Here is a 19,558-nt window from a genome sequence, read left to right as displayed (position 1 = left end):
AATAAACACTGCGCTTCTGGTTTGCGTATTTAAATATTTAATATTTATTTCATATATTTATTTCATATTTAAAAAGCCATTTTCACCATTTTCCTCTAGGTGGGCTAGAAAGGAAGAGAGGATGAAGCGCCAGTGAAATAAAAGTGATAGAGATGAATTAAATACAAGGAGCATAATAAATCACAATGAAGTAAGACTCCGGCCGCAAGTTCCAGAACCTTCCACGAATGCCGAAATCTGCTAGCAACCCCCCCTAAGGGAGAGCCATTATTCTGGGGGCTGGAAGTCCATACGGCTGAGGTTGAGGAAAAGTGGCCTAGCGGTTAGAGAAGTTAGCGGTTCAGATGGAGACGCAAAGGAGGAAGTCTTGCAAGTTCGTAACACGTACTGACAGGTAGTCCTCGACTTATGACCGGTCTCTTAACCACCATCTGAAGTTATGACGGAGTATGAAAAAGAGACACTCAGATTTGAAGTCACATGATCCCATTTCAGGTGCCACAGTCGCATGACTGCGATTTATGTTTAGTATTTAGACATTTATATTGCTTCTGGATTCCAGCAAAAAAAAAAAAAAACACAATACAGATAGTCCTTGATTTACAACGGTTTGCTTAGTGACCGTTCAAAGTTACAACGGCCCAGGAAAAAGTGACTCATGGCCATTGTCATACCTAGGAATATTGCCGCACAGGTTACAGGATTGGCATTCAGACGCTCGGCAACTGACTCACATTTACGACGGTCGCAGCGCCCCGGAGGTCACACGACCCCCTTTAGCGACCTTCTGACAGGCAAAGTAAATCCAGGAAGCCGGATTCACTTAACAACCGGGTGACTGATTTAGCAACTACAGGAACTCACTTAACAAACGTGGCATGTAAAGTTGTAGCCAAGATGCTGTAACCGTCGCAAGTGTGAAAATGTTCATAAGACACTTTTTTTAGGGCCGTTGTAACGTCGAACAGTCACTAAAGGAACTGTTGTAAGTTCGAGGACTACCTGCAGACTAATTCTGCTGGAGGAAGACTTTTGAGTGCAGAGTTTAAAAGACGTGGAGACTCTGGAAAGAGGGCAGAGAAGAGAAACTGGGATGATTAGGGGACTGGAGACTAAAACATACCAAGAACGGTTGCAGGAACTGGGTATGTCTAGTTTAATGAAAAGAAGGACTAGGGGAGACGTGATAGCAGTCTTCCAGTATTTGGGGGGCTGCCCCAAAGAAGAAGGGAGTGGGTTCAAATTATTTTCCAAAGCACCTGCAGGCAAGACAAGAAACAACGGATGGAAACTAATCCAGGAGAGAAGCAACCTGGAATGAAGGGGAAAACTTCCTAACAGTGAGAAAAATTAACCAGTGGGACAACTCGCCACCAGAAATTGTGGGTGCTCCATCACTGGAGGATTCCAAGAAGAGATCAGAAAGCCATTTGTCTGTAATGGTATATAGCAGAGGTCTTCAAACTTGGCAACTTTAAGACTTGTTGGACTTCAACTCCTAGAGTTCTCCAGCCAGCTATGCTGGCTGGAGAATTCTGGGAGTTGAAGTCCACAAGTCTTAAAGTTGCCAAGTTTGGGGACCCCTGGTATATAAGGCCTCCTGCTTGAGCAGGGGGTTGGACTAGAAGACCTCCAAGGTCCCTTTCAGCTCTTTGTGAATGGTTACTCGATGTAGCTGTGACCAAGGGCTCCGTGTGCCTCTCCATCTTTTAAAAAAAAACCACGACAGTTTCACTCTGCCTGGTAACACCAGGTGAAGAACAGGTAGGGATTAACCAGGTGGCTTCGTCAGATGTGGCCTTCTCAGGTGCATTTGAGAGGCATTATAACTTAATGCTGTTGGCGGCTTTGATCTTCACACACCAAGGATCAGCCTTCCCGTGTAAATCCTCTCCTCTCACAATAAATACCTTGCAACCAGGTGGCATATCAAGAATAAGACAAGGTGTGCCACCTAGAAAACCTGAGCTCAGGGATGCCAAGCCCCTCTGCTCATTTGAGGGGTAGGCTGGTATTTTCCCAGTCAGGTGGCCCCAATAATTGGGCTTAACAATTCAGCTTGTTTTGGAAACAGTAACACAAACTTGGGGGGAAAACCTGCAAAGAGGAGAGCCAAGCAATTAGCAATCCATTGCGTGTCTGCCTCCTCCAGGGATCAAAGCCAACGGCAACCAAGAATTTCTACAGAGTTTAGAACTCGACTTACAAGAGTTTGTGTCCTGACGGATCAAGTCCTCCCATCTCAAAGAATGCTGGATGGGGAATCCTGGGAGTGGAAGTCCTCCCATCTCAAAGAATGCTAGATGGGGAATCCTGGGAGTGGAAGTCCTCCCATCTCAAAGAATGCTAGATGGGGAATCCTGGGAGTGGAAGTCCTCCCATCTCAAAGAATGCTGGATGGGGAATCCTGGGAGTGGAAGTCCTCCCATCTCAAAGAATGCTAGATGGGGAATCCTGGGAGTGGAAGTCCTCCCATCTCAAAGAATGCTAGATGGGGAATCCTGGGAGTGGAAGTCCTCCCATCTCAAAGAATGCTGGATGGGGAATCCTGGGAGTGGAAGTCCACAAGCCTTAAAACCACCAAGTTTGGAGACCTCTGGTTTAGAACATAGAATCTTAGGGCTGGAGGGGACATCAGAGGGTGACCATGTCCCTGAGAAAGGGGACTTGGGATCATCTTTCACACAACCATTGCAACATCCCTGTGGTCACGGGATCAAAATTCCAGCTCCTTAGAGAATGTAGCCTTTCCAAACTTGTTCCCGTTTGATCCAAGCAGCTCCCCATTTTGTCTGATGAGCAAGAAATGGCTATTTTCCTTCCTATTCGAGCGTAGCTCTGATATGGAAGCCAGATTTACAGAGATGAGCCAGACAGATAGAAAAAAAAGTCCTTGAACCAAGCTGGAAGTATCCTATCTGTACGGCAAGCTGACTTCCAGATAGGCAGACTGGCAAGTGGCTTTTCTCATGCTGGCCCAATCCGAAAGCCCAGGATAACAGACCCTGGCTTGAGATGAAAGAGGGCACGGATCAATAATTCACCAGGGCTCTATCGTGATGGAGAAAACCTGCCAAGGGACAAAGAGGCACCCAGCCCGTCAGGCTGGCACGGAAAAGGAAAACACACACAGACGGGCACAGAGAACAATCGGTGCCTTTTCCGCCCGATTCATCAGCCCGACACGCGGAGGGATGGCAGGGGGAAAAATCCCGGGAGAACAGGGCGAGAGGGGGGGAAAGGGGGTGGGAGGGGCAGGAGGGAAGACAGGCAGCTTGCTGGAGGAATGTCAGCCAGGAGGACAAACGCAGATTGTGCAGCTGGGGTGGGTTTTGTTCTTGTGCCATTGTTCCCATTTGTTTCCCTACCATCTTTTCACCAACAGTTCAGAGAGTTTGAGTAGGACAATTGCTCTGAAAAAGGAGAAGGAAGCTGGGGAATTCTGGGAGTGGAATCCCACCCATCTTAAAGCATGGCTCTACTTTCCACTAAGGATGCCAGACCTTCGCCTGCTGAAGTTGTGGGTGCTCCAACACCGGAAGTTTTTAAGAAGGTTGGAGATCCGTGTGTCTGAAATGGTATATAGGGCTTCCTGCCCGAGCAGGGGGTTGGTCTAGAAGACCTCCAAGGTTCCTTCCAACTATGTCATCCTGTTCTAATAATCTACTCTGTTCGATTCCTTCTTATTCTTATTCTACCTATGTTCTATTCTATTTTGTTCTGTTCTTTTTACATTCTATTCTATTCCCTTCCATTCCATCTCTTTTTAGCAGAGCATATGAATACAGATTCCCCCCTCCCGCCCCTCTAAATTCGAAGAGAAGCAGCATGCTTTCTTTCTAAGACCTCTATAGTATTAACGCTGCTCTTGGCAGCTCCCCATGGGGGCCATTTGCTGGCACAGATGAGGGAGGGAAACGATGCCAGTCTAACCACCGATGAAAAGATACTGGCTCCAGACACAAAGGTTGCAGCTGAAGGCAACCGGTTCTCCCAGGTAGATGCAAAGGCCGGCCTGCCAGAGAGGCCTATTGAAATGACAGTGGTTACCAAGGTTTCTTTTCAATTGCCACTCCAGCCTGAAGTGCCCCCTCTGAGCCCCCATTCAGGAACTCCCCACCATTTGGCTCTGCTAAGAAACTCCAGGTTTTGTCAGGGAGACAGAGATAATAGACTCTCTCCTTTGGGTTTTTACTGCAGCTCTTCTCAAAAGGATCCGGCATAAATACGGAGGTCAGGTGGAAATTAAATCCAGAAAGAGAGCACCGGTCGAATGGTGGAGGGAGAACTCAGGTAGTCCTCGACTTACAGCCGTTCGTTTAGTGACCATTAATGGAACAGAAGGGAATGGGGATAGGATAGAACATAGAGTAGAATATATAGAAGAGGACGGAGAATAAAAAATAGAATACAGAATAGAATAGAACGGAATGTGGAATAGAAAATAGAAAAGAAAAGAAAATAGAAAGGAATAGAACGGAATGTGGAATAGAAAAGAAAATAGAATAGAACGGAATGTGGAAGAGAAAATAGAAAAGAAAAGAAAATAGAAAGGAATAGAACGGAATGTGGAATAGAAAAGAAAATAGAATAGAACGGAATGTGGAAGAGAAAATAGAATAGAATGGCAGAACATAGCATATCGTGATAGAATAGCACATAGAACAGAACCTGGGATGGAATGGAACGGAGGACGTGTTTCTCACGGTTGGGAGACGAAGGCCAGGCTGCCCACTGAAGGGGTCCGGGGGGTGTTATGCCCTGATCTGACAGACCATCCGTTAACGCTGTAACCCGCATTGGCTTCTAAGGGTGCCTTTTAAAAATGGTCTATTTAAAGTGAATCTCTGCTGCTGGGCCTGAATCAAATGTGACAGTTACGTTTTCAATGAGGTGCCCTCAGAGAGATTTGCCTCCTGGTGACAACCCTGGACAAACGCCACCCGTGGTCAGATGTCCTCCTACCCCCCGCCCCCCACCCCATCCCAGGCTGTGCCCAGGACCACGCCGAGCAAGCTGTGGTTTAGGGCTGCCTTCGGTAATGCTGCCTTCCTCCCCTCCTCTATGTGGGGCCCAAACAGGGATCTGGTGTCTTTAAAACTATCCACTCCCCTCCCTCCCAAACCTCATCTCCCTGGGCTAGGAAACGGCTCTCAGCACGCAGGGAAGACTGGGACATGTATGGGGTAGGCCATTTTTAAAAGCTCGGATGTATCTGGCCACTTGGGAGTCCTGCATGCGAGACAAGCGGCTGTAGAAATGGAATAAATAAATAGCGTCCTCGGTGCTCTCTGAGCCGAGTCTGCTTTGCTTACAGACATTTTATTACCCAATTAGGTTACATCATCACAGGCAGTAAGTGTGGGGTTTGCACCCTGGTGACATGCAAGAGCTTGCCCTGCCAGTTTTGCAGGGGATTGGGAGGGGGGGTCCTGCGGTGGTGCCTGGGCTGACTATATCTTAACAGGGAACAAACCCCACACACAGAGGGATGGTGTTACTGTGTTAGGTAACACCTGCAATGGCCTCAGGGAGTATCAAGGACTCCACAGTTCAACTGCAGGACAGATATTGAAGGACAAAGAGATAGGGAGGGATGAATAGGGGAGAGAGAGAGAGAGAGAGAGGGAGAGGGAGAGTGAGAGGGAGGGAGCAAGCGACAAAGAAAGAACTGGAAAAGGAAAGAAAGAAAGGAAGGAAGGATAGGAAGGAAGATAGAGGGAAAGCAAGTAAGCAAGAATGAAGGGAAGAAAGAAAGAAAGAAAGAAAGAAAGAAAGAAAGAAAGAAAGAAAAAAAGAAAGGAAGAAAGAAAGGAGGGAGGAAAGGAAGGAAGAAAGAGAAAAGAGGGATGGATGGATAGGGAGGAAGAAAGAGGGAAAGCAAGCAGGAATGAAGGGAAGAAAGAAAGGCGGAAAGAAAGAAAAACAAAAGAAAAAGCAAGGTATCAGGAAGGAAGGAAGGAAGGAAGGAAGGAAGGAAGGAAGGAAAAGAAGGAAGGAGGAAGATAAAGAGGGAAAGCAAGGAAGAGAGAAAGGAAAAGCAAGCAAGGAAGCAAGAAAGGAGGGAGGCTGGCAGCTAGAGAAAGAGGGAAAGAAAGAAAGAGGGAAAGAAAGAGGGAAAGAAAGAAAGAGGGAAAGAAAGAAAGAAAGAAAGAAAGAAAGAAAGAAAGAAAGAAAGAAAGAAAGAAAGAAAGAAAGGGAAAGCAAGCAGTTCAGGGATATGATGGCTAAAACTCAGGGCTTGGGCAGGATTAACCTGGGTCAAAGATTGCAAGGGTCCCATGTAGGAGACTCTGAAGCAACCCAGTTACCCATCCAGATGTTCTCATCATAGACCAAGCCTGCCTTGTCAAAAAACCTGCCTGCCAGCTGGAGGAGATGCAACTACTGAGGAATTACTGCCAGGCTGGGAAGCTGCTGGGTTCAACTTCTGCATGTAGAGATTATGGGGTTTTGTTTTGTTTTTTTAAAAAAAGAGGACGACGACCAAATGTCTTTTCTTACTCAGAGCTTGGCTCCCTGTGCTAATTTCACAGGATAATTCTCCGTCTGGTACATAAAATAGGCGCTCAACTCTTTTGGGGAAGCTGTGGAAGGATGAGAGAAGCATGAATCAGATTTGAACCCCGTGGGCCTCTGCCACCCCCTGCCCATCCAAGGGCTGGGCATAGGAAGATGGGCCCGGCTTAGATAAAACCTTTATCTTGGATAAAACAGGCGATCCAAGAGAGGCTTCTTGTCTCCAAGGCTTGCAAATCCAAAGAGGGGCATCCTGGTTGTAGCCAATAGGGAGTCAACTCCACAAAAGCCAGGCAGGTCTCTTCAAAGGGGAACAAGAGCGCTCTTGTGTTGGCTTCTGCCCTGGATCCCTCTGGATCATTTAAATCTGCTCAACCTAACAGGATGAGAGAAATGCCTCCCTTTAAAAATCCACAGCAGGGAGCTGAAGCCCAGGCTTAGTACAATTAGGGCAGATGGCGGGCTGAAACGGCCCACTTCCTTCCTGCAAAAATGAATATTCAATATTCAAGGGAAAGCAGGAACGGATGAGCTAAGGGAGGGAGGGAGGGAGGGAGGAAGAAATGTGGTGGCACAATGATTAGGCGATGGTTTGGATGGATGGAAGGAGGGAGGGAGGGAGGAGAGAAGGAAGGAAAAGAGAAGAAAGGAAGGAAAAGAGAAATAAGGAAGGAAGGAAAAGAGAAGAAAGGAAAAGAGAGGGAAGGAAGGAAGGGAGAAGGGAGGGAGGAAAAGAGAAGGAAGGAAAAGAGAGAGAAGGAAGGAAAAGATGGATGGATGGGAGGGAAGAAAGGAAGGAAAAGGTGGATGGATGGATGAGAGGAAGGGAAGAAAGGAAGGAAAAGAGAAGGAAAGAAGGAAGGAAGGAAAATAGAAAGAAGGAAGGAAGAGGAGAGGGAAGGAAAATAGAAGGAAGGGAGGAAGGAAGGAAAAGAGAAGGAAGGAAAAGAGAAAGAAGGAAGGAAAAATGGATGGATGAGAGGGAGGGAAGGATGGAAGGAAAAGAGGGATGGATGGATGAGAAGGAAGAAAGCAAAAGATGGATGGATGGGACGAAAGGACATAGATCAACAGACAGATCGAGAATGGCAAAAACAGACAGACAGACAGACAGAGATTGTTTAATGTTTCTCAACCATGGCAAATTTAAGGGATGTGGGCTTCAACTCCCAGAATTCCTCAGCCAGCAGTGGGGAATTCTGGGAGTTGGAGTTCACACCTCTTCCAGTTGCCAAGATTGAGAAACAAGACCCCAATGGGATGGCATAAGCCAGGGCTGCTGCTTTGGGCAGGGGGTTGGACTGGAAGACCTCCAAGATCCCGTCCAGCCCAAGGATTCTACTTCCACTTAACAAATGTCTTACTTGGAAGCAAACAGAACGGAATAGAACAACAGGGTTGGAAGGGACGTTGGAGGTCTTCTAGTCCAACCCCCTGCTCAGGCAGGAAACCCTCTACCACTTCAGACAAAGGGTTGCCAAATTTCAAATATGTGAGATAGAATACAGAGTAACAGAGTGGGAAGGGATCTGGGAGGTCTTCTAGTCCAACCCCCTGCTTAAGCAGGAGATCCTATACCGTTCCATACAAATGGCTGTCCAATCGCTTCTTAAAGACTTCCAGTGTTGGAGCACCCAGAACTCCTGGTGGCAAGCAGTTCCACTGGTTAATTGTTTCCATTCTCAGGAAATTTCTCCTTAATTCCAGGTTGCTTCCCTCCTTGATTCGTTTCCATCCCTTGCTTCTTCTCCTACCTTCGGGGGCTTTGGAGAAGAGGTTGACCCCATCTTTGGGCTCAATTGTGGTCGTAAGTCGAGGACTCCCTATATTCTCTGCAAATACTTGATGGCAGAAGCTCAACCATTTAACTGCGGCAAACACACCCAGAAGGGCAATGGGTTCAAGAGCCTTTAACCTCCAAAACATTTATATATATCTGAGATCAAGTAACAGGCAGGATTTTGAGTGACGGCCCGTATTTGACCTCACCGATCCATTCCAGGGTGTCAAAAGAGTTTGTCCAAAGGCAAAGGGTTCATCACACATATAATTTCTGCACTTATATTTTCCAGCAAAGGTTAACCGGTTAATGTCACTTCTGGCAGGCAACGAAGTACAAAAATAAACAACGTAACATCAGCAGAGCTCAAGCAGTAGCAAAGAGAGAGAACCTCGGAGGGCCAAAATTGATTGATCACTTTGTTGCTTGTACGTGCAAATTGCTTGTGTGTCCAATCACACTTGGCCAATAAGGCATGTTCTATTCTATATTCTACTAGCTGATAATCTGTCGTTGCCCGGGTATTTATTTATAGGGGGGAAATATCCGGACCAAACGTCATTTCTGATGTTGGAATGTCCCCCTTACCAGAGGGAGCCGCCTTGTGGAGTACTGTGAAGCCATTGCCATGGCAACTCCACCACGCTGCACAGTAGAAGCCATTTTACGGCACAACAGGCTGAATCTTAACAGAACACCCCCCCAAGGGGTGTTAGGGGTGTCTTGCCCCCACAGTATTTTTTTCCAGAGAGTAAGTCATCTGTATACCAGGTTTGGTTGAAATTGCTCCAGGCGCTCCAGAGTTATGCTGGAACACACACACACACACAGTGAGAGAGAGTGGGGGGAGGGAGGGAGAGATATATTGATTATATAGATATAGATGGATGGATGGATGGATAGATTGATTCTATTTTCCTCCCCTGAAACAGATACAAGGTATAGAAAAGCTAATCTTTCTACTACTGTCTGTTCTAGGACAACTTTTAAGATACTGGCTAGGGAATTCTGGGAGTTGGAGTCCACCCATCTTAAAGTTGCCACGTTTGAATGGTCTAGTTAGGATTTCCATCCTATTGATTAAAGATTCGTGTATCCAGTTAAGTTCTGGTAGTCTCAGCACTCCACACTTTAATATAATCAATTTTAAGGTCTTTTCTCTCCCCCCACCTTAATTTATTTTATGTTAGCGTGTCTAAGCTGGCAGCAGGAAACGGAATCCACTGGTTTTCCATTCTGATCACACGATGCAGAGAGATGCAAATGCTTGGCTTTTCTCAGCCCCGAGTTCTGAATCCCCCCATTTGCAAGATCATCTGAAGCAGATTTTTAGCTTTGGATTTATTGAGGGTTTTATTAGGACAAGTTTTCTGTTCCTCAGCAACCAGACCTGGCGACACCGTTTGCCGTTAGTGACAGAACGATTTCAATCAAAAGCCTCCTGCCTCTTTCGACATAGCCGATCTACATTTTAATTCTAAACCGCAGCACCGCATCAATCTTTATTCCCCTAACTTTGACAGGCGTTTTGATAGCCAGGAAGTCTTCAACACCCCGCAAAGATTCATATTTATTCCTTCTTTAACCACAGCCGTTCAATTGGGGTGTATAAGTTAACAGGACAATGCCAAAATGTTCACTTGCATTGTTATGGATAACCCCGGGCCAAATGATTTTTGCTATAGATAACGTGTGGCAAAATAATTCCCCCCCCCCCTGTTGTGGCCCACCAGCGGTCAGCGGAGGTGGCAGCAGATTCGGACAGTGGGGAGGTTGGGGAGGACCATGGGCCAGTCCTGGAGTCGGGGGAAGGCTCTGAGGAGGGCTCTGTGTCGGAGGCAGAGAGAGGGCCAGGGCCGTCCGACAGTTATCAGCTGCCTTCGGAATCAGACATCAGTGGGGCAGAAGAACAGCTGGAGCCTGTTCCCGATGTGCACATACGCAGAGTTGCCAGGAGACAGGAACTGCTAAGGAACAAGGGTTGATGCAGGAGTAAAGGCACAGGTGGACAATGAATGGCCCCTCCAAGAGGAAATAAAAGAGGAACGACAGGGGAGTGGAGTTTGCAGGAGACAATCAGTTCACTTAATTTGTTTGTGACTCTCTGAGACTCCTGGCCAAGTTCTGCAGAGATCGGCCTGGCAGCTCTCCAAGCCAGAGAAGGTCTGTGACTGTAAATCCTCCCTTGAAAGACTTTGCTGGATGTGAAGGAGCAGAATTTACAGCGAACTAATAAAAGGGGTTTTTGTTGGGACCAGGAGTTTGCTTTGGTCAAAACACCCCAAAGGCTAGCTCAGCTCAATGAAATATTCCAGGGTCCAAATTTGGCAACTTTTAAGACTTCAGACGCTGGTTTGGGAATTCTGGGAGTTGAAGTCCACAAGTCTTAAACGTTGCCAAGTTTAGGTGGGGTTATTAAATAAACTAAACTAAACCAAATACAGGAATCTTTGTGATGCTGGTTATTTTAATAAGCACAAACCTTGGTTATATCTTCTGTGAAGGTTTCCCGATCTGTCTGCCGCTAGGACATTTTATTCGATTTTTATCAACATCCATCCAAATGGGGACAATTTCTTCTTCAAAATGTTCTATCCTTCCAGATTCTGCAACAGCTTTGTTCCCTAAGGCCACCCGTCTGGTAAACTCCCAAGATTCGTTTCTCTCGCCGAACTAGACTGTGTTGTTTCTCTGGGTTGTATAATATATGTGAGTATAGGCATAATTTTTCAATTTATTTTATTTATTCTGTCGTGTTTCTGCAGTGCATGTTGGAGGTAGTGACCTTTTGAGAGCTGTATACAATGAAATTTCATTCTAATGAATGAATTCTAATGCTGATTAGCGTGCATTCAAAGTGACAATGAAGTTATTCATTCTCTATCTATCTATCCATCCGTATTTATCTCTATCTATCTAGCATTTACTATCTCTCTCTACCCATTTGTATCTATCTTTCATTTTCTATCTATCTATCTATCTATCTATCTATCTATCTATCTATCTATCTATCTATCTATCTATTATCTATCTATCTATCTATCCATCCATCCATCCATCCATCCATCCATCCATCCATCCATCCATCCATATCTATCTATCTACCAATATACATCCATCCCTCTCTCTCTCTCTCTCTTCGGAAGGTCGCAAAAGGGGATCAGCTGACCCTGCAACCATCATAAATATGATCTGGTTGCCAAGAGTCCAAATTTTGACCAGGTGACCGTGGGGATGCTGCAATGGTAGTATGTGTGAAAAACGGTCACAGGTCATTTTTTTTTAACTCCTCACCCACTCACTGAATGAAGGGTTGTACATCTAGCACTACCTGTATCCAGTAAGACAGGTAGGGAATGCAAACTATTTTTTGCCCTAAGTGTGATTTTAACAATAACCAGGTGACATCAAAAGAACCACCTACCTAGAGCAATCCATGTCAAAAGCAACCAAAGGCCCTACCCACCCCCCAAAAATGGTCTCATGATGTTCCCTACTTGGGTCATGAGACGCCTGCAATAAATCAATCACAGAGCACTGAGGACCCCATAGTCCTCCTCCTCCTCCTCCCTTCTAGCACTGATGCTGTTACCTAGTTGGGTAGTGAGACGCCTGCAATAATACCACCAAGCTGAGAAGGCACCCAGGATGCCAGAGGTCAACTCTATTAGTCCAGCAGCTCCTATAATGCTCAGCCAGCCACGCCTGACACTTCAATGGGCCCACATGGACTTCCGAAATCTAACTGGCTATTCTATTTCCTATCCTATCCCTTATTCTATTCTATTTCCTCTTCTCTTCAATATTCTCTTCTATATTCTAATTCAATTCTATCTTCTATCCTATCCTATTTAATTTCTATTCTATTGTATTTTTCATTATTCTGTTCTATACTCTATTCTTTTCTATTCTTTCCCATTCTGTTCTTTCCTATTCTATCCTATTCCATTCCTATATATTCTATCCTTATGTTCTATTCTTTTCTATTCTATTTTCTCTTCTATATTCTAACTATTCTATTCATTAAATAGATCAGTGTTTCTCAACCTTGATGACTTTATGATGGGCGGACCTCAACTCCCAGAATCCCCTAGCCCAAGAGGAATTCTGGGAATCGAAGTTCTCCCCCCCCCACACCTTAAAAGGTTGAGAAACACTGAACACCGATTGTCTGGAAGTTGAGTCATGGTTGAGTCCTTTTCGGTTTGACACGCTTCGCTGCTTATTCGAGTAGCCATTCTCCCTTCCTCTTCTTATCCCAAAGTTTCCCAGCCTTGAGCAATGGCACGTAGACTTGAAATTCCAAGTGTATGGTGCTTCAGCCATAAAACAGATTATTTTCTGAGTTGCAAAAGGCATTCTCAGACTGCCTCGTTAACCCTGAGAACCAGGGGGGGAAAGAAAGATAAGGCCCTGTCTTATCAGGCAAAACAACATTCCTGGACCGAGAAAGCCATTGTTTTCTCTTCAGTTATTCAACGGGTGCAATCCCTCCTGAGGCTGGCACCTGCTTTCCTTTCGCTCTGTTTAACCTGGGAAGGAATTCTGCAGAAGCTCAGAAGGGGCTGGGATTCAAAATTTAAAGTTAAGATGACTTAAACAGAATATCAGAGTTGGAAGGGACCTCGGAGGTGTTCTAGACCAACCCTCTGCTCAAGCTGGAGACCCTAAACTATTTCAGACAAATGGTTGTCCAGTCTCTTCTTGAAAACCTCCAGTGTTAGATAGAGCACCCACAACCTCTGGAGGCAAGGAGTCCCACTGGTTAATTGTCCTCCCTGTTAGTTCCAGGTTGCTTATCTCCTTGATTAGTCTCCACCTGGTGCTTTAGAGAATAGGTGGACACCCTCTTTTTGGGAGCAGCCCCTCAAATATTGGACCACGGAAGGTTTGAAGGCTTCCTGAGTTAAATATACTGTACTCAGGTCTCTATTTTTGTCTGCTTGGGTTGTAATGAAGTGGACACGAACGGAGCCTCAGAAAATGCAAGGGAAGAAAAACTAGACGATCCCAAATATAGATTCCACCAAACCATGCCTTAGAATCAAGTAACCACCGTGTAATTTAAGGGAGAGCAAAACTGAGAGAGGGAGGGATTGGCCCAAAGTCACCCAGTCGGCTTTCATGCCTAAGGTGGGACTAGAACTCACCATCTCCTGTTTTCTAGCCTGGTGCCTTAACTGCCAAACCAAACTGGCTCCCTCTCTTCACCCAGAGCCACAATGAGACAAGCGGCATATACATTGAATAAAATCCATGTGTACCTGCCTAAAATTGCTCTTCACGCTGAGCTAGAAGATTTATTGGGGTGTAGAAAGGAAGCTTCTGAAGAAATGGGGCTCCCAAGAGGAGCCTGTTGATGCTTCGCACACAGAAGCCCCTGTGGCATGGCCAATGCCCACAACAATGTCAGCTGGACAATGCCAAGCTGGCCAGGGGTCTTTGCATGATGGGGGCCAGGAAACAGGGATGCTTTTCCTTCAGAGAAGGTGCCAAGGGCCACACCTGGCAGGAGAGAGGGAGGGGGGCTTTGGCCACCCAGAGTGGGTCACTCAAGAGTGGGCTAGCAAGCGGGGGGGGGGGGGGGGAGACTGGTTTGATCTCAGCTGGCTATGTTCACCCTGATTCCTAGGAGGAAGGGAGCTGGAAGACCCCCAACTTCTCCCAGCTGAAGGCTGCAGAGAACAAAATTCCCATACACTCCCCAAGCTGCAAAAATCCTCAAGCCCCCCCCCCCAATCGACACTGGAAAGGACCCCAACCTCCCTAGACTGCAAAGACCCTCAGATCCTCCCCCAGACTCCAAAGAAAGACCCTCAATGCCCCTCCAGGCTACCAAGGGCAAGAGCCCCCCCCCCACAATCTCCCCAACTGCAAATACTCTCGACCCCCTCAAGGCTACAAAGGGCAACACTCCCCCCAGGATGCAAAGACCCTCCCTCCTCACCCACCCCTGAGCCTGCAGAGGAGAAGACCTCTGATGGCCCCTGTTGCAAAGACCCTCCACCCCACCCCAAGGCTGCAGAAGGAAAGACCCCCGACCCCTCCAGGTGGTGAAGCCTCCCCCGGAAGCTCCCAGACTCCAAAGAAAGACCCTCAATGACCTCCCCAGACACAAAGAGCAAGACCCCCGACTCCCCCCTCTGCAAAGACCCTCGACACCCCTCTCCGGAAGTCTGCAAAGGGCAAGAGCCCTGATTCTATTTAGGCTGCAAAGACCCTCGACTCCAAAGAAAGACCCTCGATGCCCCCCCAGGCTACAAAGGGCAAGCCCACCCCCCATCATCCCAATTGCAAAGGCCCTCGGCCCCCTCCCCAAAAACTACAAAGGGCAAGACCCCCGATCTCCTCCCCAGCCTTGAAAGACCCCCACCCCCCACCAGGAGCTTCTCTGGGGACCCTCTCCCCTCCCCTCCCGGTGACTACAATTCCCATCATCCCCCAAGGGCAGGAGGAGGGAGGGAGGAATGGGGGGAGCCCTTCTGGCAGGGGATGATGGGCCCCGTAGTCCCGAGAGGAGGCGATCCCCCCTCCCATCCAAGCGACTACAACTCCCACCACCCCCAACCCCCACCCCCAGGCAAAGGCAGGGAAGGAGGAGCGGGGGGAAATCCCTTCTGGCCGGGGACGATGGGTCCTGTAGTCCTACCTTCTTGACGGTGCGCGGGGCCTCCGTGACGGTCCCGTCGGGGCTGACCAGCGCCTCGCCCAGCGGCCCTCCCGCCCCGTCACCCCCGTGGCCGGCCGGCCGGAGCGGCGGCTCGCAGCGCTTCATGGCCGAGGCCTGGGGGGCTTTGACCGCAGCCGAGCCGAGGGGCGCCGGCGCCGCTTTCTCGCCCGCCAAGGCCGGGCCGGGCGAGCAGGGCCCGGGGGCGGAGACGGCGGGGGCCTTGTCCAGAGGCCCGGCCAGCTCCTTCAGCTCCACGGCCGGCGGGGCCGCCACCCGCACCGACATCATCCCCGCAGCCGCGCTCGGCTCGCCCGCCCGTCCGCCCGCCCGGCTCCCTCAGGCTGGACACGCCCGCCGGACACGCCCACCCCGCGCGCGGGGCACGCCGGGAAACGAGTCCCGCGCCCGCCTGGGCAGAGCAGCGCCCACGCCTTCCGAGACTGCCGCTCCCGGCGGGCTTTGCGCGGGGGAGGAGGCGGCCCGCGCGGAGGATCTTGGGAGGCGCAGTTCGGAGCTGACGGCAGGTAGAGGCGCTTCCGGAGCGGCGGGACTGCAATTCCCAGGAAGCGTCGCGGCGTGGCTGGAACTCCATTGGGCGCTTGGGGGTGGACGGGGGGGGGGAGTTTGGAAGGCTCTAGTGGGCGCTGGAGTTGGAGGAGGAGGACTGCATGACCCATCGACCCAGGACCCCAGGACCCATCATCCTTTCCCTTGCTAGCCTGCAAGGCTGATGGCCATCAACATCATCATATCTTCTTTCTTTCCGTTCTTCCTCTCCTCTTTTTCTTTCCTTCCTCAACTTACAACCTCTTCACCTTCCTTCCTTTTCTTCTCCTGTAATTCTTCCTTCTCCTCTTCCTCATTTGCCTTCATTCCACCTCCTTCCTTCTTTCTCCCTTCTCTTCTTTGTCTCCTCCTCCTCCTTTTTTTTTCTTTCTTCCTCTTCCTCCTCCTCCCCCTTATCCTCCTCCACTTCTGGTCCTCGCCTTACAACCCCTTACCTTTCTTCCTTCCCTCCTCTTCTCCTGTAATTCTTCCCCTTCTTCTTCATTTGCCTTCAGTCTAATTCCTTCTTTCTCCCTTCTCTTCTTCGTCCTCCTGTTTTTTCTTTTTTCCTCCTCCTCCCCCTTATCCTCCTCCACTTCTGGTCCTCGCCTTACAACCCCTTACCTTCCTTCCTTCCCTCCTCTTCTGCTGTAATTCTTCTTCCTCCTTCCTGTTTCTTCTCATTTGCATTCCTTCTTTCCTTCCTTTTTTCCTTGTCTTCATCTTTTTTCTTTCGTCCTCTTCCTTCCCCCCTTGTCCTCCACTTGTAGTCCTTCACTTACAACCTCTTCCCCTTCTTTCCCTCCTTTTCTTCTCCTGTAATTTTTCTTCCTCCTTCCTGTTCCTTCTCATTTGCCTTCATTCCTTCTTCCTTTTTCTCTTCTCTTCATCTTTTTCTTTCCTTCTCCTCCTCCTCCCCCATCCTCCACTTGTAGTTCTCGACTTACAATTTCTTCCCCTTCCTTCCTTCTTTCCTTCCTTCCCTCTTCTCCTCCTCTTCCTGTTCCTTCTCCTCATTTGCCTTCATTCCTTCTCCTTCCTCCTTTTTTCCCCTTCTCTTCTTGTTCCTCCCTCTCCTTCATCAAAAACCAGCCCAACAAAAGCTATTACAATCCTTGATTGTATAAACAGAAGCATCAAATCAAAATCACTGAGTGTATTAATGCCGCTTTATAAAGCCTTAATAAGGCCACAACTGGAATGCTGCATCCAGTTTTGGTCACCACATTACAAAAAAGAGGTTGAGACTTTGGAAAAAGTGCAGAGAAGAGCAATTAGGATGATTAAAGGACTGGAGATTAAAACTTGAACAGTTGCAGGATTTGGGTTTGGCCAGATAGATAAGATGATGGATAGATATGATGGATGGATGGATGGATGGATAGTTGGATAGATGATGGATAGTTGGATAGACAGACAGACAGAAACAGAACCAAGGGCGTGAAAAACATTAGCAAGGAATCTGGGAGACTTCGGATAGATGTGTCTCTTTCTTTTTCAAGATATAAAACAATTTGAAAACCTAACGCGCCTCGCATTTTCTCAGCCCTCTCTCTATGGTCAATGAAATTATGTATTTATGTATTTATTTCCTCAACCATTCTAATCCATGCTGATGCTGAACGGCTTATAAAACCTCCTCTTGTAAGAGGATTAAAAATAATACACAAGCACTAGGAGAAAAAAGGAATGAAAAGAAAGAACAAATTACAGTTTTAGCAGAAAGAGGGAGATAAGATGTGACTTCTCTTTCTTCAACTGTGATTAAGGGAGCAAAGCAGAAAGGCTTTACCCCAAAGTCAAATTAATTGTTTCCAGAAGTTTTTTTAAAAACTTGTCCTTTTGCTCAACCTCTGTTTTTTTTCAGTTAAGGCTTAGCAGGAAGGTTACAAGACACAATCACTGCATGTAATTTGTCACTCCCCGGGAGTGTTGAAAATGCACTCTGCACATGTTCTGAGCCAAGGACAATTCCCACGATGCTTTCTAGGATCCTGTATATGAATAGGTGCTGGTGCCATGGAATTTAATCATTAAATCAGTTGAGGGAAAGTGCCCACTTTTCCAACAGGACACAGGGTGCTAAGAACACCAAAAAATGATCACAAAACTTGTGATGGTTTCAGGCAAGTAAAATTGACCTCTGGATTAAAACCTGTTTCTCAAGTTTGACAATTTGAAGAGGTATGGACTTCAACTCCCAGAATTCCTGTGTGTGTGTGTGTGTGTGTGTGTGTGTGTGTGTGTGTGTGTAAAATGCTCCCTCCCATATTTGGGCATACCAGGTACTTTGACATAACACTTAATCATTTCCTTGGCTCAGCTGATAAGGGAGGAGAGCTTGTGGCTTAGAGGCTAATACAACTGCCTAACATGTAAAAACAGCCCAGGTTCGATTCCCAGTGAGGGTATGGCTAGCTGATGAGAGCTAAATAGCTTGAAATAGATCTATATTAGTCTCCCTTCATTTATTTATCAGCACAAATGCAACACAAAAATGGTTTCCTGCCTGGAAGGCACCTAGGGTGGAGCTGAAAGGCAAAAGGGAAGCAGTATATTTGGGCATACCAGGTGCTTTGACATCACACACACACACACACACACACACACACACGTATATAAAAACAAATAAGTGATCATGTATAAACAAATATGCAATAATATCAATCATCTTTGCAACATGTTATCTTCCATTATGGTATCAATCCCAGCGTCTGAATTCTGATCACATGATCATGCAAAGGTCATAACTCTGAAAAATGGTCGTCATAAATTTAATGCAGTTGTCACTTTGAACTGTCACTAAACGAAACATCATAAGTTGAAGACTACCTGTATAAATCTCTCTGTTTTTAAGAGAGTTTTGGCTGGGCAAGCGAAAGGCACAATTCAAACCCTGCTCTGCATTGCCACCTCCTGGCACAAATTTAGTTAATATTATTTTCTCCCTCCTTTTAACATCTTGCAGTCTTTTATTTCTGTGGCTGCTCGCTGCCCATTTAATTCAGTTAAAAGATTTCGGAGTTGGGTCCAATTAAGATTTTGGGTTAAATCAGTTTTCACTCTCCTGAGTTTAGGTAAGGGGGGAAAAACGTTCACACCGAGACTTAACCAGCTGAATTCCAAATTAGTGAAATTCATATTTTATTTTTTAAACAAAAACCAACTGAATTAACCCAAACTTCAAAAGAGACACAAAAACGGTGAATCCTGACCAATGGTTGTGTTGGGGACCCATTTTAGTTTGCAAAAACAAAACATATAAACATGATTGATAGTCCTCAACATACAATAATTTATTTAGTGACCGCTTGAAGTTACAAAAAAAAAGTGACTCAAAACTGGTCCTCACACTTACGACCGTCTCTCCATCCCTACGGTCACACCATTCTGGTTGAACTTATTTGCGACATCAATACATGTCCAGTTGGCAAGCACCCCAATTTTGGATCATCTGATGACGTGGATGCTACAACCGTCATTAAGTGTAAAAAAATGGTCCTAAGTCGCTTTTTTCAGTGCTGCTGTAACTTTGGTCACTAAATGAACTGTTCTAACTCGAGGAATACCTGTGTATAAAAGTAGAAAAATCATCCAGAGAGAGAAACTAACCAACTGGCTCTCCAGATGAGTTTAGTGTGTGTTGTGATCCTCCGGCGGCCTGCGGAGCTGGCAGCAGATTCGGACAGTGAGGAGGTTGGGGAGGGACATGGGCCAGTCCTGGAGTCTGGGGAAGGCTCTGATGAGGGCTCTGTGTCGGAGGCAGAGAGGGGGCAAGGGCCATCTGGGAGTTATGTGCTGCCTCTGGAGTCTGACATCAGAGAGGCAGAAGAGCAGTGTGAGCCTGTTCCCAGTGCGCACATGCGCAGAGCTGCCAGAAGGCAAGAACAATTAAGACAAAAAGGGCAACTCGGGAGTAAGGCTTGGAGATGATTGGCCCCTCACATAAGACATAAAAGAGGAGCAAACAAACGTGAGTCTTTGCAGGAAGCAATTTTGTTCGTTGTGGTCGGTTTAAACTCTGAAGCTCCGTTTTGACTCTC

General features: G+C 47.1%; 1 protein-coding gene across 2 annotated transcripts in view; it reads right to left on the bottom strand.

Moving 5' to 3' along the window:
* The window catches only part of AHCYL2 (adenosylhomocysteinase like 2), a gene marked incomplete at its 3' end in the record, with an annotated part of 71,675 nt that extends 56,349 nt beyond the window's left edge, over window positions 1-15,326 (bottom strand). Inside the window, exon 1 of one of the 2 annotated variants that reach the window (XM_081958466.1) lies at window positions 14,949-15,326. In XM_081958466.1, coding sequence (XP_081814592.1) covers window positions 14,949-15,257 — 309 coding nt within the window. In that variant the 5' untranslated portion in view covers window positions 15,258-15,326. The remainder of the gene's footprint in view (window positions 1-14,948) is intronic. The other variant, XM_081958465.1, reaches the window with a different exon arrangement.
* Window positions 15,327-19,558: the final 4,232 nt, after the last annotated feature.

This window comes from Natrix helvetica, assembly GCF_964273705.1.
Source record: "Natrix helvetica genome assembly, chromosome: 6".
Lineage (NCBI taxonomy): Eukaryota > Metazoa > Chordata > Lepidosauria > Squamata > Natricidae > Natrix > Natrix helvetica.
The sequence above is the reverse complement of the archived record's forward strand: the minus strand, read 5'-3'. Positions and strand labels throughout refer to the sequence as shown.